Source organism: Bufo gargarizans, chromosome 6 (assembly GCF_014858855.1).
Source record: "Bufo gargarizans isolate SCDJY-AF-19 chromosome 6, ASM1485885v1, whole genome shotgun sequence".
Classification (NCBI taxonomy): domain Eukaryota; kingdom Metazoa; phylum Chordata; class Amphibia; order Anura; family Bufonidae; genus Bufo; species Bufo gargarizans.
In genome coordinates this window covers 182,542,512-182,564,408 of record NC_058085.1, presented here as the reverse complement: position 1 = coordinate 182,564,408, position 21,897 = coordinate 182,542,512, and the positions used below count along the sequence as shown (strand labels likewise).

At 41.5% G+C, this 21,897-nt stretch overlaps 1 protein-coding gene across 1 annotated transcript in view; it reads left to right on the top strand.

Moving 5' to 3' along the window:
* The window catches only part of LOC122941583 (trimeric intracellular cation channel type B-A-like), a 44,973-nt gene extending 27,678 nt beyond the window's left edge, over window positions 1-17,295 (top strand). Inside the window, exons 4-6 of the mRNA XM_044298935.1 lie at window positions 4,774-4,861; window positions 8,649-8,766; window positions 15,957-17,295. Coding sequence (XP_044154870.1) covers window positions 4,774-4,861; window positions 8,649-8,766; window positions 15,957-16,193 — 443 coding nt within the window. The 3' untranslated portion in view covers window positions 16,194-17,295. The remainder of the gene's footprint in view (window positions 1-4,773; window positions 4,862-8,648; window positions 8,767-15,956) is intronic.
* The last annotated feature ends 4,602 nt before the right edge of the window (window positions 17,296-21,897 follow it).

Here is a 21,897-nt window from a genome sequence, read left to right as displayed (position 1 = left end):
GGGTTTTCTACAGCCACCTACTGTGCATATGTTGATCAATGAAAAATTATCGAACAGCTGGACATTTTCGCTTCATATCGACTAAAGAAATCAATTTTTTTCATTTTTTTTGTGCTCTTTCTTGCTCTTTTTTATTTGTCTTTTACACCTTTTAGTTTCTTTCATTTTTCATTCTTTCCTTTGCCTTTCCTTTTTGCTTTTTTCCTTGCTCTTTCTTTTGCTCTTTTCTTTAGCTTTTTTTGTGCTCTTTCCATTTTACTCTCTCTTATTTTTGCTACTGCGCTTTGTGGAGATAGCCAAAGTCATGGCTTAGGCAGCGTTCTGGCTCACCGTAAAGGAAATCTATGAGCACTACCACTCAGGGGCGTAGCTAAAGGCTCATGGGCCCTGGTTCAAGAGTTCATCTTGGGCCCCCTTCTCTTAGTGCTTTGTGTCCAGGGGCAGGGGAACACTTAACCTACGAGCGGCCTGAGGCAAAAATTGAAACGGCAATCCCCCAAATTCTTAACCTAATCCTTTCCCTCCAGCCAGAGGTGTAACTTGACCAGCATTTAATTTCTATAATACCAGTGTCTTATGTGGCACCAGGGTCTTTGGGTCCACTCAGGCTCCTGGACCCGATAGCGACTGCTACCTGTGCACCCCCTATAGCTACGCCCCTGCTACCACTGATTGACAGTTTTTTTTTCCATCTGAATTAGCAGCATGGGGCGGAGAAAGCCAGGAGCTCATGAATATTGAGTACTCCTCAGTAGGCACTGGAGCTGTTCAGTAGAAGAGTTTATCAAAGCGGCTGAGTCAATTAAGGCCTCTTTCACACTTGCGTTGTCCGGATCCGGCCTGTACTCCACTTGCCGGAATTACACGTCGGATGCGTTCAGTGTTACTATGGCAGCCAGGACGCTATTAAAGTCCTGGTTGCCATAGTAGTAGTGGGGAACGGGGGAGCAGTATACTTACAGTCCGTGCGGCTCCCGGGGCGCTCCAGAATGACGTCAGAGCGCCCCATGCGCATGGATGACGTGCCATGCGATCACGTCATCCATGCGCGTGGGGCGCCCTGACGTCACTCTGGAGCGCCCCGGGAGCCGCACGGACGGTAAGTATTCTGCTCCCCCGCTCCCCACTACACTTTACCATGGCTGCCAGGACTTTAGCGTCCCGGCAGCCATGGTAACCATTCAGAAAAAGCTAAATGTCGGATCCGGCAATGCGCCGAAACGACGTTTAGGTTAAAGCGAACCTTTCACCAGGATTTCACATAATAAACTATTACCAGTACCTTATAGATATCCTCATTGTGTTTCAATGCATTATTGTGCCGCTTTCCTGGGATGGATATTCATGAAAAAAAACGAGTTATAAAGTCCTCGTCTCCAGCTCCTGAAGTCACGCGCCTGAAGTCAAGGGGGTAGCCCTTCCCTCACTCCGGGCTGTACCTCCCCTGCCCTAACCCCGCCTCTAAGTAGTGTAACTGACACCCGGCTCAGTTGCCGGGACCGCGCTTGTACAAGCGGCGCATGAGCCGTCGAACTCGAACGCGATCTTGTAACTGAATCGCGCGTGAGGAAGAGAAGACAGGCAGGCATCGGGGACGGCGCATGCGCGATTCAGTTACAGGATCGCGCTCGAGTCCGACGTAATAGTTTATTATGTGAAATCCTGGTGAAAGGTTCACTTTAAGGCCGGATCCGGATTAATGCCTTTCAATGGGCATTAATTCCGGATCCGACCTTGCGGCAAGTCTTCAGGATTTTTGGCCGGAGCAAAAAGCGCAGCATGCTGCAGTATTTTCTCCGGCCAAAAAACGTTCCGGTCCGGAACTGAAGACATCCTGATGCATCCTGAACGGATTTCTCTCCATTAGAATGCATTAGGATAAAACTGATCAGGATTCTTCCGGCATAGAGCCCCGACGACGGAACTCTATGCCGGAAGAAAAGAACGCAAGTGTGAAAGAGCCCTAAAGAAAGTGACCCAGCACTTTGTTAAGGGGGTCTGTCGCTAGTTTATGGAAATGGATCCCAATGAGTCCTGGAACATGACTAAGGAAAATAGCCAAGCCAAATATCCATCCTTGTCACGTTCCAAGGCTTGTTAAAAAGTCGGACTTTGACTTATGTGGAGCCATTTCCAGGATGTGGTGCTAGCGAGATGGTCTTTTTTCCTGGGAGATACCTTATGGAATATTTTTTAATTTTTTTTTTTTCCATGGAGCATTGTCCATACACAACTGGTCAATTTAAGGTAAGGCAGCAGCCTGCCTAATCTGCATTCAAAGCATGACACTCAGCCAGTCAGAATCCTACTCCATACTGATGTGGAGCAAGAACACCTAAACAGCTGTCTGAGTAGATATTTGGCTATTTTACCTTGTCATGTACTAATGATTATAAAAAAGTCAGATTTTGACTCATAGGCAGGCATTTCCAGAAGGTGACGCTAGCAAGATTGTTATCTATCCCTGGGAGATACCGGTTTGTGTACTTTTTCGTGGAAAGAGTTGCAGCCCTGAAAAAATGAGTTAGATTATTAAGATGCCACTATCTACTGTAGCTACAATGCATTCTGAAAGTCTTCAGACACCTTCACTTTTTTGCATTGTATTATGTTGTGTTCTTGTGCTAAAATTAAAAAGCAAAAAAAAAGTTTCCCCCCATCATTCTGTAGGATGACAAAGTGAAAACAGAATTTTTTTTTCTAAAAAATGACTAAAATTGTCCACCGACTTCAGGACTCTTCCTAGAGCTGGCTGCACCACCAAGCTAAGTAATCGGGGAGGGCCTTGGTGAGAGAGGTGACCAAGAACTCAATGGTCACTGTAGCTGATCCTGTATGCAGATGGGAGAAACTTTCAGGTCAAGCATCACAGCAGCACCAATCTGGGCTTTATGGCACAATGGCCAGAAAAAAGCCTCTTCTCAGTAAGACACATGAACGTCCCCCTGTAGTTTGTGAAAAAGCACCTAATTTAGTTTCAGACGGTGAGAATAAAGATTTTCTGGTCTGAGGAAACAAAGATGAAACCTTTTGGCTTTAATGCTAAGCATCATGTCTGGAGGAATCCAGGGACTTCTCATCAACTGCCTAATACTATACCTACAGTGAGGCATGGTCGTTCGACAGGGAGACTAGTCAGAGTTGAGGGAATGTTGAATGGAGCAAAGTACAGAGATATTCACAATGAAAACCTAATACAGAGTAATTTGGACGTTAAAACTGGGCCAGAGGTTCACCTTCCAACTGGATACTGACCCTAAGCACACAGCTAAGACAACACAGGAGTGGTTTAGGGACAACACTGTGAATGTCCCGGAGTGGCCCAGCCAAAACCCTGTCTTGAACCCATTTGTACATCTCTGGAGATACCTGAAAATGGCTGTCCATTGACAGTCCCTATCCAACCTGACAGAGCTTGAGAGAATCTTCAGGGATGAATCGCACAAAATACCTAAATCTAGGTGTGAAAACCTTGTGACATCATACCTAAGAAGACTGGAGGCTTTAATCGCTGCCAAAGGTTCTTCAACCTTTCAAAGTCCTGAGTAAGGCCCCTTTCACACGAGCGAGTATTCCACGCGGGTGCAATGCGTGATGTGAACGTGTTGCGCCCGCACGGAATCCAGACCCATTCATTTCAATGGGGCTGTGTACATGTGCGTTGGTTTTCACGCATCACGTGTGCGTTGTGTGAAAATAGAAGCATGTTCTATATTCTGCAATTTTCACGCAACGCTGGCCCCATAGAAGTGAATGGGGCTGCGTGAAAATCGCATTCCACAAGTAAGTGTGGATACGATGCGTTTTTCACTAATGGTTGCTAAGAGATGTTGTTTGTAAACATTTAGTTTTTTTATCACGCGCGTGCAAAATGCATTAAATTGCATTTCACCCGCACAAAAAAACAACTGAACGCTATCGCAGACAAAACAGAATGACTTTGTTTGCGAAATCGCGCATTTTTCACGGAACGCATTCAGAACACATCTGGACCTAATCCGCACACGCTCGTCTGCGAGGAGCCTAAAGGGTCTGAATGTCAGTGCAAGATTTAATTTTTTCCTTTTCAGTAAATTAGCAAAGATTTAAAACATTCTGTTTTTACTTTGTCATTATGGCTGGGCCATTGAGTGCAGATTAAATTAATTTTTTTATTTTAGCACAAGGCTGCAAAAGTGAAAGGGTCTGAAGATTTTCTGAATGCATTGTATATGAATGGAGATCAAAAGAAATTATTATGTTTGTACTGATTAATTTCTTATTGTATCTGTATAGTAGTTGGAGCACAGGTTTTCTGATACCGAGCTTGAAATAGTTTGCATAGACCTAAAAGTAAATATAATTATCTGCCTGCAGCCTTCATAAGGCACTTAGGAACTTGCTGCATATTTTAATTATTTTTAATGTACAACAGTAAGCTCATAAGCTCCCTCTAGTGGTGGTAGACCAACAGAATTTTTTCATCTAACCCTACAGTACAGTATGTCTATGCAGGAAATATGGAGCTCTGTATCAGAGAAACAGAGCTCAGCCCTTATAAAGAAATTACCCAGAGTAGAATTTTGGCCCTGTGAACTACATAATAGGTGAGCATTCATTAGGTGTCTCATAAATGTGTTCTGAATTTTTATTTAGTTGTCTTTGAAGATGAATAAATAGGATATTCTGAAATCTATCCTAGTAGCTGAGACTTACTCCACCACTCATATTTTGAAGTATTCATACTGCATGATGTGTATTTGGAGGTAGCTAACAGATCTGTTTTATTTCCAGCTGCTGGCGGTGGCCTGATCTCCAACTTTGAACAACTGGTGAGAGGTGTCTGGAAACCTGAAAGCAACGAGCTTCTAAAGATGTCATAGTATGTGACTGTTTGTTCTCTCCTGAAAATCTATCAACACTGTGCCTAAATGTGTTCAATTCAGAATAATAGGGTACTGTTACTTTAGTTTATGGAGGGTGGTATGCATAAAGAGGTTGTCCAGGTTTTTATTTTTATTTATCAGGTCCTGCTGCTGTAGTGTGTGTGTGTGTGTGTGTGTGTGTGTGTATATATATATATATATATATATATATATATATATATATATATATATATACAGTACAGACCAAAAGTTTGGACACACCTTCTCATTCAAACAGTTTTCTTTATTTTCATGACTATGAAAATTGTAGATTCACACTGAAGGCATCAAAACTATGAATCAACACATGTGGAATTATATACATAACAAAAAAGTGTGAAACAACTGAAAATATGTCATATTCTAGGTTCTTCAAAGTAGCCACCTTTTGCTTTGATTACTGCTTTGCACACTCTTGGCATTCTCTTGATGAGCTTCAAGAGGTAGTCACCTGAAATGGTCTTCCAACAGTCTTGAAGGAGTTCCCAGAGATGCTTAGCACTTGTTGGCCCTTTTGCCTTCACTCTGCGGTCCAGCTTACCCTAAACCATCTCAATTGGGTTCAGGTCCGGTGACTGTGGAGGCCAGGTCATCTGGCGCAGCACCCCATCACTCTCCTTCATGGTCAAATAGCCCTTACACAGCCTGGAGGTGTGTTTGGGGTCATTGTCCTGTTGAAAAATAAATGATGGTCCAACTAAACGCAAACCGGATTGAATAGCATGCCACTACAAGATGCTGTGGTAGCCATGCTGGTTCAGTATGCCTTCAATTTTGAATTAATCCCCAACAGTGTCACCAGCAAAGCACCCCCACACCATCACACCTCCTCCTCCATGCTTCACAGTGGGAACCAGGCATGTAGAGTCCATCTGTTCACCTTTTCAGTGTCGCACGAAGACATGGTGGTTGGAACCAAAGATCTCAAATTTGGACTCATCAGACCAAAGCACAGATTTCCACTGGTCTAATGTCCATTCCTTGTGTTCTTTAGCCCAAACAAGTCTCTTCTGCTTGTTGCCTGTCCTTAGCAGTGGTTTCCTAGCAGATATTCTACCATGAAGGCCTGATTCACACAGTCTCATCTTAACAGTTGTTCTAGAGATGTGTCTGCTGCTAGAACTCTGTGTGGCATTGACCTGGTCTCTAATCTGAGCTGCTGTTAACCTGCGATTTCTGAGGCTGGTGACTCGGATGAACTTGTCCTCTGCAGCAGAGGTGACTCTTGGTCTTCCTTTCCTGGGGCGGTCCGCATGTAAGACTTTGTAGCGCTTGATGGTTTTTGTGACTGCACTTGGGGACACTTTCAAAGTTTTCCCAATTTTTCAGACTGACTGACCTTCATTTCTTAAAGTAATGATGGCCACTCGTTTTTCTTTACTTAGCTGCTTTTTTCTTGCCATAATACAAATTCTAACAGTCTATTCAGTAGGACTATCAGCTGTGTATCCACCTGACTTCTCCACAACGCAACTGATGGTCCCAACCCCATTTATAAGGCAAGAAATCCCTGTGAAGTGAAAACCATTTCAGATGACTACCTCTTGAAGCTCATCAAGAGAATGCCAAGAGTGTGCAAAGCAGTAATCAAAGCAAAAGGTGGCTACTTTGAAGAACCTAGAATATGACATATTTTCAGTTGTTTTACACTTTTTTGTTATGTATATAATTCCACGTGTGTTAATTCATAGTTTTGATGACTTCAGTGTGAATCTACAATTTTCATAGTCATGAAAATAAAGAAAACTATTTGAATGAGAAGGTGTGTCCAAACTTTTGGTCTGTACTGTATATATAACTCTTTAATGTTCTAAAAATGCCTTATATAATTATGGTAATATTGCCTCAAAAGTTTGTAAAAAAAAATAAGTACCATTAACCCCTTCCAGCAAAAGTTAGTTTAGTCCAAATGCTGAAACCCCGTTTTTCAAATCTGACGTGTCACTTTATCTGGTAATAATTCTTGAACGCTTTTACTGATCCAAGTGATTCTAAGATTGTTTTCTCTTGACACATCGTACTTCACGTTAGTGGTGAATTTGAGTTGCTATGTTTTGCCTTTTTATGACCAAAAATTTTAACGAAAAATTAGCAATTTTATAAATTAAAATTTCTCCGATTTTTAAAGCAAATAGTAATTCCTCGCAAAATGGTTATTAACATTCTCTATATGTATAATTTATGTTGGCTCCATTTAGTAAATGTAATTTTTTTTTTAGGATGTTAGATGACTTAGGATTTTGGAAACAATTTTAGAAATTTTCAAAACTGTTTTTAAGGACCAATTCAGGTCTAAAATGACTTTAAGGGACTTACATAATAGAAACCACCAAAAAATTGCCCAATTTTAGAAACTACACCCCTCAATTTATTCAAAACTGATTTTACAAACTTTGTTTAACCCTTTAGGTGTTCCATATGAATTAAAGCAATATGGAGGTGAAATTTAAAGATTTCATTTTTTTGTGTGCAGATTTTCAGTTTTAATCAGTTCTTTTTGTAACACAACAAGTGTTAACAGAAAAACAAACCTCAATATTTATTACCTGGACTCTGCAGTTTACAGAAACACCCCATATATGGTTGTAAATCTATACGTATGTACACGACAGGATGCAGAAGGAAAGGAGTGCAATATAGTTTTTAGAGGGCAGATTTAGCTGGAATCGTTTTCAGGTGCTATGTCACATTTCAATTTCAAGAGACCCTGAGGTACCCTTAGAAAGGAAAGCCCAAAGACTCCTTTCACACAAGCGAGTTTTCCCCACGGCCATGATGCGTGAAGTGAACGCATAGCACCCACACTGAATCCTGACCCAGTAATTTTTTTCACGTATCGGTTCTGCGTTGCGTGAGAATCTCAGCATGTTCTATATTCTGCGTTTTTCATTAATCCCTGGCCCCATAGAAGTGAATGGGGCTTCAGTGAAAAACGCATCAGATCCGGATGCAGTCCGGGTGCAATGCATTTTTCACTGATGGTTTCTAGGAGATGTTTGTAAACCTTCAGTTTGTTTTTTTTCACACGCGTGAAAAATGCATCAAAACAAATTGCACCCGTGCGGAAATAAAACTGAATAACTGAATACAATCGCAGACAAAACTGACTGAACTTGCTTGCACAGTGGTGCAGGTTTCACTGGACGCATCCGGAGCTAATCCAGGACGCTCGTGTAAAGCCAAAAAGTGACCCTATTTGGGAAACTACACCACTCAAGGAATTGATCGAGTGTTGAAGTGAATGTTTTGACCCAACAAGCACTTCATAGAATTTAGAAACACGTGCCAGTGAAAATGGAAAAAAAAAATTTCCAATGGGTTGTTGCTTTATCCCTGAATTTTTCCTTTTCGCATGGAGTTAAAAGGAAAATAGCACCCCACAATTTGTTATGCATTTTTGTTATGCACAGCAGCCTTCAGGAGGGAAGAAGTGGCATTGGAATTTTCTAACATGGAATTTGCCCAAAAATGTTTTAGGTGCCAGAACTTTTTATTATTTTTTTCACCAATGTAGCTGGTGAAAATCTAATTTGAGGTTGTAATGGAATAAAACAGGGAAAACCCCAAAGCAGTATATATCTTCGAGCTTAGCTTCTCTATCCTAGTCAGATAGCGGAGCCTACAACACCTGACTGAGGGGCTTTAGGCATACAGCCGCTATGAACGCTATAAAATGTATACTTCTTTGTGGTGTTGCATAATTTAACTGACAATTTTTTTCCTTCTTTTTCTTTTTGTTCACAGCCCTGTAAAAATTAGTTTATTGGGATCAATTTTGTTCACATTACAACACAATGAGCTACTTCCCATTGAAAGACCCCACCTCATGTTCATCTATACCATGTTTCTTATTACCGCAAAGGTAAGATTTTTCTTTAAAATTGACATTTTCTCCGAACGCCAGAGTTTCTGGAAGCTTGAAACGTACTATACGCTACTGCAAGCCATTTTCTAATTATATTTACAGTATGCTTGGAAAGCTGAACCCACTATTTTAATGCCAACAACGTGAAACTTCCACCAGCACACCACTTTAGGAGTCTTGGTTTAATACTACAGTCTATGGGAAGCTGTGCTGAGTATATGGAATCTCCAGCAAAGCATAGCTTTACTAGAAAACCGGTCACCAACAAATGCAGTGCAATCTGCAGGCAGCATCTTATAGAGCAGGAGGAGCTGAGCAGATTGATATATAGTAAAGATGAGCAAATCAATTTTAACAAATTGATTCATCTCCTCAGCAAAGGTTCTTCACCTGTGAGGGGCTGTCCCCACGTGTGAAGAAGCACCCTATTGATTCAGAGAGTCTGCGCCACTGCTTCCTCTACTGGAGCAGCAACTGTTGATTCTCTGCTACCTGGAAGTGTAGCAGCGCATATGCAGTCGCTGCTCCAGTAGCAGAAGCAGAGCCTCTGTGCTTGCACCACTACTCATAGCAACGGCACAGGTGCAAAATATAAGGCAAAATGATATATTTAATTATATGTTCTGTTCTCTAGGGCAGTGTTTCCCAACCAGTGTGCCTCCAGCTGTTGCAAAACTACAACTCCCAGCATGCCCAGACATGCCTTTGGCTGTGCGGGCATGCTGGGAGTTGTAGTTTTGCAGCAGCTGGAGGCACACTGGTTGGGAAACACTGCTGTAGGGTATATAGTGATCAGATCGGCCTCATTACTTGTGATCATTCTAACATTCTAAACTATTAAAGGACCACTCCATGATTTTTTTTTTTTTCTAACACGTTATTGGGCAATCTATGAATTAAGGATTAAAAAAACTAATGAAACAAAGGTACCGTATGATGTACTTGGCAATGCACAGTGGGGCAGATTTACTAATTCCGTTTTACATTTAGACAGTATAACCTAAATATCCCTTTACATGAGCAGCAGATTGTCGGGAAGGAAGCCTGCTGCTATTTCATGCAGTGATCTCCACTTTAAAGGGAGTAGAGATCTCCAATGCTATCGCTCTTCCCCATGCTGACTAGTGGTTTGCCGGCAGCATTTTGTGTTTACATAGCACAGTCTGTTGCCGACAAACAATACATTTTGGGACCGCATGAATGATCTTTTACCCAATAGCAAAGAGAGAGGAAAATCCAGCTCCATATCACAGCAGGAAAAAATTCTTTATTCATGGTTAAAATCTTCATGTACAGGACAATTTGTCAATGCGTTTCAGACCATATAACAATTGCGGACCTTCTTCATGACATGTAAAACCTTCAAATGGCTGCAACTTATAGGCTCCCCACTCGGCACTCAGCTGGCCTTGCAATCAATCGCACTCAATGCCCGGAAAGACATACAAGGTGCAATCAGTAACAGCTGTCACCATCTGAAAAGTTACAAATCGCGCAAGACTAAGGCCTCTTTCACACGGGCGTCACGTTTTGGCTCCGGAGGCGTCCCGGGTGCAATGCGGCAAACCCGCGCAAGTAGGTACCCAATTGCAGTCAGTTTTGACTGCGATTGCGTTCTGTTCAGTTTTTATCGCGCGGGTGCAATGCATTTTGCACGCGTGTGATAAAAAACTGAATGTGGTACCCAGACCCGAACTTCTTCACAGAAGTTCAGGTTTGGGTTCAAGGTTATGTAGATTGTATTATTTTCCCTTATAACATGGTTATAAGGGAAAATAATAGCATTCTTAATACAGAATGCATAGTACAATAGGGCTGGAGGGGTTAAAAAAATTCAACTCGCCTTAATCCACTTGTTCGTGCAGCCCGGCCTCTATTCTGTCTTCATCTTTGCTGTGCACAGGAAAAGGACCTTTTGGTGACGTCACTGCGTTCATCACATGGTCCATCACATGATCTTTTACCAATGTGATGGATCATGTGACAGACCATGTGATGAGCGTAGTGACGTCACCACAGGTCCTTTTCCTGTGCACAGCAAAGATGAAGACAGAAGAGAAGCTGGGCTGCGTGAACAAGTGGATTAAGGGGAGTTAAATTATTATTTATTTATTTTTTAACCCCTCGATCCCTATTGTACTATGCATTCTGTATTAAGAATGCTATTATTTTCCCTTATAACCATGTTTTAAGGGAAAATAATAATGATCGAGTCTCCATCCCGATCGTCTCCTAGCAACCGTGCGTGAAAATCGCACCGCATCCGCACTTGCTTGCAACCCCATTCACTTCTATGGGGCCTGCGTTGCGTGGAAAACGCACAAAGAGGAGCATGCTGCGATTTTCACGCAACGCACAAGTGATGCGTGAAAATCACTGCTCATCTGCACAGCCCCATAGAAATGAATGGGTCCGGATTCAGTGCGGGTGCAATGTGTTTACCTCGCGCATTGCACCCGCGCGGAAATCTCGCCCGTGTGAAAGGGGCCTAAATATCACAAAACAGTGAAAAAGCCCTAATAATGAGAAAAAATATACTCAACATCCCAACAAAATGCACATAAAAATAGCAAGTCTTAAAACCCTTTAGTATTGTAGTATAAGATCGTGCCTTTTGTTCAAGCCAATGGGTTGACGGGAGTCTAACTGAAAAATCCAGAAAGCTTCCCTATTTAACAACTTTCTACAGTGATCACCCCCTCTAACAGGTATCCTAACTCTGTCGATGCCCAGTGCCACTAAACTGGATGCATCTCCTCCATGGACTATCACAAAATGTAGCTGGCCGCAGACACATTGCGGCTTTTATAATGAGGAACGTCAGAGATGTGCTTACGGATTCTAGACTTGATCTCATTAGTGGTACACCCAATGTATTGTAGGTTGCAAGCCTCACATGTTATCAAATACACCGCAAATTTGGTAAATAAGACTGAATGCTATACTCATTATTGTTTGCGGTGAATTTAAAATGTTTTCTGACCTTAGTGTGTTCGCAACATATGCATTTGCTGTGTCCTCATTTGTAAGTGCCCTTATTAGTAAGCCAAGTCTGTTTAGGAATATTTTTACCCTGAAACAGATTAGGGCTTACTGTTTCCTAGGGTAGGAGCTCTCCGTACGGCACATGTTATTTCATTGGAAACTATGCCCATCCATTGTCTGTCACAGGCCAGTAAGGGAAATACTTTGTAATAATTTTATAAATATCTGAAAACTCCTCGCTGTACTGTGTCACAAGGGGGATCACTGCTTGTTTGTGATGGGAGGAATAGGTATGATAGCCTGAAGATTTTACTAGGGGAAAGACTAAAGATTTTCTATCCATAGCTAGCACTGAGTTGGATACATGCTTATGTGAATAGGATCTACACAGGAGTCTATTAGTTATACTGGCGGCTTCATGAGTAAATGACGCTAAGTCTGGACAGTTGCGGCGAGCCCTGATTAAGGGTGCATTCACACAACCGTGTTTTGCAGTCCGGATACCGGGCGCGTGCGTTCCACAATTTGCGGACCGCTCATGGCCAGCGCTATATAGAGAATGCCTAAGCTTGTCCGTGGTTGCGAACAAGAATAGGACATGCTCTATCTTTTTTTGCGGGGCCACGGAAGAACAACAGGTGTGGACAGCACACCCATTGAAATTAATGAGTCCGCACCCGTTCCGCAAAGTCGTGTGAATGCACTATAACTCTCCCTTTTGGAATGTTATGTATTGTATGAGGCGGGTGGCAAGAAGATGCATGTAAGATGGTATTGCCAGCTAACTCCTAGCTGTCGGAACCCAGGAAGTGGCAACATCCCCCCTCGGGCACAAATCAAGAAAAAAGACCTCATGGACATCATGCCGTAAGCTAAACGAAATAGAATCCAGACATGAATTTAAATAATTGGAGAACAGTGGTATGGTCGCCACATCACCAGACCATACAAACAGCAGGTCATCGATGTAGGTACCATACCGCTGTAGTTGATCACAAAAAGGGTGGGTGTCGATTAGGAGAAAGTGTCCCTCCCACCATGCCATAAAAATATTTGCAATGGAGGGAGAGAACTTAGCCTCCATCGACACACCAGACACCTGCACACAATCCCCATATATTCCTGCAATTCATCCGAGTAATCACTATATCTGTTTAAGAACCACCGTAACGTCTGTAATGCCAAATCATGGGGACAATTGTTATATGGTCTGAAACGCGCTGACAAATTGTCCTGTACATGAAGATTTTAACCGTGAATAAATAATTTTTTCCTGCTGTGATACAAAGCTGGATTTCCCTCTGTCTTTGTTATAAGATTACCGCTTCCAGGTGCGGCATCCGGGCTCATCCAGCAGAGGAGCAGGTGAGAGCTGCCGTTTGCAGTTATACTTGATCTTTTACCCAATGAATGAGAGTTTTGCTTGTTCATCTGGTAATTGGCGGTATATTTACACCTCCAGATAATCGCTAATGAGTTCCTATGAATGCTTGTTAGCGATAATCTTTGGGAATATCGGCCTGTGTAGACTAGGCAGCTAAAGATGTGCCAATTTATCAGAGTGCCTGATGCTGGATGATAAATTTGGTGCACCTTGCTAGAAACTAGACACTGCTCTATCTTGATTCCACCTTCTGTCTGTCGAAATTTTGGCTTACTTTGGTGCCGATTTGCGAAACCTGTAGATGGCATAAACTCAGACAGGCTGTCAAGACCTGCACCTGATTTATCACAGTGGCTCAGGGTGGATAACAAATGTAGAGCAAGGATAGACACTTTTCTCTGACTGTATACTAGCTGTTGGTTGGCATACTTTGAGACAAGATGACACAAAATGTCACATCTTATCCCACTCTTTTCACAATGCCCCACTCCCTTTTTGCGCAAGACGGTAAAAATTGTAGTAACCCTGCTTGTGCCAAATCCCATCACTCTTTAGATGGATTTAGGCGCAGACACATTAGTAAATCCAGACCATTGTCTGATTTTGAGCCACACTCTTTCCTTATAATCCACTCTTCATTATGAATGAGGCACAAACAGTGTCTAAAACACAAGTGTGGTGTAAGACAAGTACACCAGGTATTTGGCGCTTATTGAGCTCGAATTCTCCCCCAGTATATCCGTTTTGCCAGGAGTCTTCCTTTAATGGAAACATCCACAAGTTAATATAAGCTAATGTAGAGGAATGTTTTATAAAATGTTAATTGAACCTGATAAATTCCCATCTTGTGAAGTTCTTAAACATCGAAACTTTTGGACTTGGGGGTACATTGTTTGCTACTATTCATTTTATAATAATGATTGAACTTTTGTGTCGGTCACCAACTGTGGCTGAGGGATTAGTCAAGTTGCATGAAGCAGAACAAACCTAAGAGGTAAAATGTAATGTATTATGTCGAGTCTAACTAGCGGCATTATCTTGGAAATACTTGAATAATTTATGTAATGAAAATGTTGCGTAAATCTATAATAAATGATTAAATTTGCTCAAGAATGGAACAGCTTGGTGTCACTTTTTGTGTCGCCTCTTAGATTGACATATTCGAAGGGTGAATGTTTTATTATACTTTAGGCATATTTTTCTTCCCTTTTGGGGCACTGATGTAGTTTTCAAGTGTGCCAAACAGAACCATTTCCCCCTATTTTATGTTTTATATACTGTAGGGGTAAATGGGGAAAAATTGGGCAACAGTATACAGAATTCCCTTTTTGTTTTGTTTTTTTCCCAATTCAATGCACAGAACTGTAAGTAATTTTATCAGAAAAATCCCTGCCATCTCCTGTGTAACATCTGGCAGATCCATAGAGCTCCAGCAGGCTTTTCTCTGCAGGAACAGCCTGCTGAAGATAATAACACTGAGGAAAAAAGCCTTAGTGTGGACCTGCCATCACCATATGCAGTGATCTGGACTGTAGCCACACACCACTAACAGTATTGTACTGACCAATTAACTAGCACAGGGCACAATAGTGTTTTAGCAAAATGAAATAAAGTTATGGTTTATTAGGTAGGACAATGGTCACTCATGTCTTTCACAGAGGAAAGTCCCTGGTGGTGGTGGTGGTTAGTTCAGGCAGGACCTGGAAGTTTTTATTTTATTACTTTTAGTTTAATTTTTTTATTCATTTATTAATTACAATTTTTACCTTAGGGCTGGAGGATGCTGGGATAACACAAGCTGTGTTATCCTAGCATTCATCTATATGCTGATCAGAGATCGTGGTGATCAATTACCTGCTGGCCATTAGATTACTATTATCAGTGATATGCAGAGAGATGGAGGCTGGGAGGTCACAGATCATGTCCTGCGCTGCTGGAGGATGTACCTAATTTCTGTAATAAATTAGGTGCATCCTCCGGCAGTCCGTGCACCTAAACAAACCTCTACGATGACTAGGAGCTGCCGTCGATTTCTGGCTTCAAAGAGGCACTTATTTTTATTTAAAAAAAATCGCATTTAAAAAGTCACAAAAGTCAGCTTGCGACTTTTTTAGCCAGTTTTCTGGCTCAAGCGAGATGATAAATCTATATCTTTTTAGAGAGTAATCTTTATATCCCTTTATTGGTATTTTACGATATCTAGTAACAGATGACTTTCCATTTTAAACCATTGAACAGAAAAAAAATACTTTATGTAAAACAACATATAGGGTGATGCAAAAGTCTGGAGACACCCTTTTAACTGGTGTAATTTATAGAAAATTTACTTCCAACTTGTGAAAGCATTAATCGGGAGGAAAGCTACACTTTTTTGGTGAAGGAAACATTTTCGCTCACCATTTTTTAAATCCACCATATTGAATTTAGCTCAGGTTTTTTTTCCAGTGGGAAGGGGGTCATGTGATATATCAGTCTTGGCTAACATTTACTTAGAAGCACAATGGAAGTGTCAGATTTGACCTATCTTTACCTGTTTATCAGTTAAAGTGAGTTCAACGTTTCCTAAACTGCTTTACATGACATGTTCTATGTGTACACCATTCTGCCAGATGCTTCTTCACAGCACTGTAGGATTCGCCATTTCAGGTAAACCATAATACACAGTAGGGTTCCACCACCAAATAATGCAGCCTTTTACCCACTGGAAGTTTCTACCAATTACACCTGTCACAAGAGTGTGTGTCCAATGTTTTGCCTCACCCTGTATAGTGTCTGAAGTCGGAATTTCCTACATGATCTGCTATGTATTGTTTTCCAGGTAGGAATGATGCTGACACGGTCCTCTGCCTCTCCATTCCAACCAGCAGAAGAGGTAATAGGCCGCTTGCTGTTTGGATTGCAACAAGACCCTAAAGTAACTAAAGAAAAAGTTACCACAAAGGATAAAGAGGAACCGAAGGTCAAAGGGAGTCCTCCCAAAGAACAAGTAGCTGGAGCAAGCGGTTCAGAACCCAGTGAATCTACAAGGAAGAGAAATGTTAAAAAGAGTGAATGAATCTATGACAGATCGAGTTTAACACTAACTTACTGTCATAGCTATTACATAAATTAGGATCTATCCTTGAAGTAGCCAATGTGATAAAGGCAATGCAGGTTATAAATCTTACATACAGGGTTGTTCTACTGTATTTTTCTGATGATACTTGAACAGTTAGCAGCAAGTTCACCTTTCGTTTAAAATGGGAGAGATTTGCAATGTTTGGTATATAGTCCCTGGTATTGGTGCACACCACCTTTTAGGGGTCATGTTAATAAGGGGTCCATCCTCTGGTGCATTCTCTCACTGGACAGCTACCTCAAACTGATATAAGTCACTACTGAATCTAATTTCTTAAGGATGCACTTCCAGAAGCATTTTTTTTGTTCTCGCCCATTTGTAATTCTGGCAGTATACATAATTGATCATTTTATTTTGGCCTCTGTTACTTGCAGCGTGAACCCATCTCCAGATCCCACAGCTGTGTTGACAGGAATTCATTTTTTTTTTATTCTTTCCTGTGAGAGCCTCAACGTTGGTCTCATATGAATGGAGAAACTGACCTCTGGTCCACAGAGCAGAAAGTGAAGGATCCAGCAAATTTTATCAGAGGCCACGTGATGTAACAGAGGCTGGAGTAACATCAATTAATCTCAAAGTAGTTCTTTTTGGAAACAATGTATGCCAGTACATTTACAAACGGAGGCAACATTTTTTTCTGGGAGTATTTCTTTATTAATATACTGTACCAACTCTGACCTTGACCAAGGGTCTCATACATGAAGAATAAGGGTCAGAGTGCAGGTTGTTTTGTGAGCAAAGGAAAAAGATTTGTTGGTGACTTGTTTCCTTATATACGTTCTACAGAGACAGTTAAAGGGAAGCTGCCAGCAGTTTTATGCTGCTAGGTTCTAATAGCTCCAGCGCATGCAATTGAGTCCTGATATTCATGAGCTTCTGGCTTTCTCAGAATCCTTCCAATTCAGTTGGAAAAACTGTTAGGGTCCATTCACACGTCCACAATTTCAGTCCGCATTTTGCACTTCCGGGTCCGTAATTCCGTTCCCGAAAAAAATATAACATGTCCTTTTCTTGTCCGCAATTGCGGACAAGAATAGGCATATTCTATTAGTGCCGGCGATGTGCGGTCTGCAAAATGCAGAACGCACATTACTGTGTCCGTGTTTTCCGGATCCGCAAAACACTATACGGACATGTGAATGGACCCTTATTCAGTGTGGCAGTAGCTGAGAAAGCCAGCAGCTCATGAATATCAGGACTCGTTGGCATGTGCTTGAACTGTTCAATACAAAATGGCAACTAAAGAAAGTGACCCAGCATTTTGCTAAAGGGATTTGTTACTAGTTAATCTTGTCCTTAGTTAGGACACCATAAAGCTAGTGACCAATTCCTTTAAGCAGCTCTAAATATGAAGAGTGGTGAGCAACAGCACAGATCTTTGCTTCCTGAAGCCATGTGAATAAGACTTGAGTAGAACCTATCAAGTCTGTTCCTATTTGTCACTTTAGATTCATAGCTTTGAGAATAGTGGGGTAGTTTTAAATGTATTTGCACTAAGTTTTACTGCGGAGTAAAAGCACAACACAGACATAGAAAGAATGACATGTATATGCATGTTTACATGCAGCAGATTTGTTGTAGACATGACTGCAACCGTAAATCTATTCCATTCACCTGAATGGGGTTGTTTTTGTTGCATGCACACTGATTTCTACAAACCCTATTTAGATGAATCACAAAGCCACAGAAATTTTGGCAAAAAAAACTGCCCTGTGTGAATACACCCATGCTATTGTCCTAGGCAAAACTACCGTTTGTTTCATAACTTCAAATCTTTGCCGTGGTGTGGGATTTATTTTTCTAGTTCGTTTAGCATCTGGTCAGATTCACAAGCAATAATTTTACAATGTAATTAAAGTAAACGTGGAATATAGTGAATATATGTTTCTTAAAGGGGTTGCCCAGGATTTTGATATGGATGGTCTGTCTCGGGATAGGCCATCAATATTAGATTGGTGGAGGTCTGACACCCCAGACCTACCATGATCAGAACTTGCCAGCACTGTCTATTGTGTAGTGGACACAGCTGTATAGTTCCAGCACAGACTTTCAGAGGTATAAGGTAACAGCTGATCGGTGGGGGTGATCAGTGTCCGGCCTCACTAATTTAATATTGATGGCCTATCCTGAGGCTAGGTCATCAACATCAGACTCCTGGACAACCCCTTTTATATGTCTTTCCTCAAAATAATATATAAAAATAGATAATTTTACGAATATTTATCTGTGATGTTCTTTAAACACTTGATTTTTATATGATAATACATTTCTGAATAATGTGAATTTTTAGTTTTCTACTGTGTTTCTACTGATGTTGTTTTCACATTGTAAGCTGTTTGCGGATTGCACTGTTGAATTTTCAGATTGTAAGATTTCTAAAAGTTCACTGCGTTTGTCAAAAAAATTAATAAATAAGTTCATACTTTTCACAAACTGCCTATTCAGGATGCTTTTTTGGAGCCATTTAGTGTTTAAATACTGTTTTATCTCTAGATTGGTATGATTGTTAAAAAGAGGAATAAATATGTTGGAAGGTATGACAGGAAGTTAATATGCCATATTTATTTATTTAGCAGTTATTTGATACCTTGGGTACCAGCATTCCCAACGGTTATTTAAACAGGGTTTAGTCACTAATTGCATGCAGTTTTGCTGACATTCCCAAAATTACCATTTAATGGTTTTGTTGTTGTGTTTTTTTTTTTTTGGGGGGGGGGGGGGGGGGCTTTTATTGTTTTGTTTTTACAAATTTAGCAAGAATCCACTGGAAAGTAATTGAATAATTCATCACGTGATATTTTCTCTTTGCTACTACGGGAAAACTCACAGAGGTGCCATATAACTTATCACCACAGGATAGGGGATAAGCGTCCAATCAGCGGGGCTCCAACTGCTGTGGATCATGCTCCGCATTTGAATGGAGCGGCAGGCACTCATACTTGTCCGCCATTCCTTTCAACTCTGGAGATAGCTAAGTATAAGGACTTGGCTATCTCCTATAGAGCTGAAGGGAGCAGCAATCCGCATGAATGACTGCCACTCCATTCAAATGACCGAGAATGGGCTTCTAGTCTCGTGATCGTGAGGGGTCCAACCACTTAAAAGGGGTTGTTCCTTTAACCTGTTACGGACACAGGGCGTACAGGTACGCCCTGATGTCCTGGTACTTAAGGACACAGGGCGCACCTGTATGCCGCCGCGTGGCGGGCGGTGATCGGAACCTGGTGCCTGCTCAAATCATTGAGCAGGCACCTTGGCTAAATGCGAGGGGGGTGTCCTGTGATCCCCCCCGTGTCGGCGATCGCCGCAAACCGCATTGTCATTGTAAAAGGGATTAGACCCCTAAAAGTTGAAGTCCCAAAGTGGGACATATTAGGTATCGCCGCGTCCGTATCAACCGGCTCTATAAACATCACATGACCTAACCCCTCAGATAAACACCGTAAAAAAAAACTGTCCTAAATAAACCTTTTTTTGTTTGTCACCTTACATCACAAAAAGTACAACAGTAAGCAATCAAAAAGACATATGCCCACTAAAATAGTACCAATCTAACCGTCACCTCATCCCGCAAAAAATGAGCCTCGACCTAAAACAATCGCCCAAAAAAAAAAAAAAAAAACTATGGCTCAGAATATGGAGACACTAAAAGATCATTTTTTTGGTTTTAAAAAAGCGGTTATTGTGTAAAACTTAAGTAAATAAAAAAAAAAGTATACATATTAGGTATCGCTGCGTCCGTATCGACCGGCTCTATAAAAATATCACATGACCTAACCCCTCAGGTGAACACCGTAAAAAAATTAAAATAAAAACGGTGTAATAAAAGCAATTTTTTGTCATCTTGCATCACAAAAAGTGTAATATCAAGCGATCAAAGTCATATGCACCCCAAAATAGTGCCAATCAAACAGTCATCTCATCCTGCAAAAAATGAGACCCTACCGAAGATAATCGCCCAAAAACTAAAAAAAACTATGGCTCTCAGACTATGGAGATACTAAAACATGATTTTTTATTTTTTTAAAAATGAAATCATTGTGTAAAACTTGCATAAATAAAAACATTTTATACATATTAGGTATCGCCACGTCCGTGACAACCTGCTCTATAAAAAAATACCATATGATCTAACCTGTCAAATGAATGTTGTAAATAACAAAAAAAAACTGTGCCAAAACTGCTATCTCTTGTTACCTTGCCTCACAAAAAGTGTAATATGGAGCAACCAAAAATCATATGTACCCTAAACTAGTACCAACAAAACTTCCACCCTATCCCGTAGCTTCTAAAATAGGGTCACTTTTATGGAGTTTCTACTCTAGGGGTGCATAAGGGAGGCTTTAAATGGGACATGGTGTAAAAAAAAAACAGTCCAGCAAAATCTGCCTTCCAAAAACTGTATGGCATTCCTTTCCTTCTGCGCCCTGCTGTGTGCCCGTACAGCAGTTTACGACCACATATGGGGTGTTTCTGTAAACTACAAAGTCAGGGCCATAAATAATGAGTTTTGTTTGGCTGTTAACCCTTGCTTTGTAACTGGAAAAAAAATATTAAAATAAAAAATCTGCCCAAAAAGTGAAATTTTGAAATTGTATCTCTATTTTCCATTAATTCTTGTGGAACACCTAAAGGGTTAACGACGTTTGTAAAATCAGTTTTGAATACCTTGAGGGGTGTAGTTTCTAGAAAGAATGGGGTCGTTTTTGGGTGGTTTCTATTATGTAAGGCCTCATGCACACGACAGTTTTTTTTCACGGTCCGCAAAAACAGGGTCCGTGGGTCCGTGATCCGTGACCGTTTTTTCGTCCGTGGGTCTTCCTTGATTTTTGGAGGATCCACGGACATGAAAAAAAAGTCGTTTTGGCGTCCGCCTGGCCGTGCGGAGCCAAACGGATCCGTCCTGAATTACAATGCAAGTCAATGGGGACGGATCCGTTTGAAGTTGACACAATATGGTGCAATTGCAAACGGATCCGTCCCCATTGACTTTCAATGTAAAGTCAGGAGTCCCTTTACTTTCACACTTGTGTTCATAATGCAGACGGTGGCTCCGTTCAGAGCGGATCCGTCTGCATTATATTGTTAAAACATTTCTAAGTGTGAAAATAGCCTCAGACGGATCCGTCCAGACTTTACATTGAAAGTCAATGGGGGACGGATCCGTTTGAAAATTGAGCCACAGTGTGTCATCTTCAAACGGATCCGTCCCCATTGACTTACATTATAAGTCTGGACGGATCCGCTTGCCTCCGCACGGCCAGGCGGACACCCGAACATAACTTGAAGCGTCCCCATCACCATGGGAACGCCTCTACGTTAGAATATACTGTCGGATATGAGCTACATCGTGAAACTCATTTCCGACAGTATATTCTAACACAGAGGCGTTCCCATGGTGATGGGGACGCTTCAGGTTAGAATACACTGCAAACTTGGTACAAGACTGCCCCCTGCTGCCTGGCACCACCCGATCTCTTACAGGGGTATATGATAGCACAATTAACCTCTTCAGGTGCGGCACTGTTGTACTATCATATTCTCCTGTAAGAGATCAGGGCTGTCAGGCAGCAGGGGGCAGACCCCCCCTCCCCAGTTTGAATATCGTTGGTGGCACAGTGTGCGCCCACCATCGCCCCCC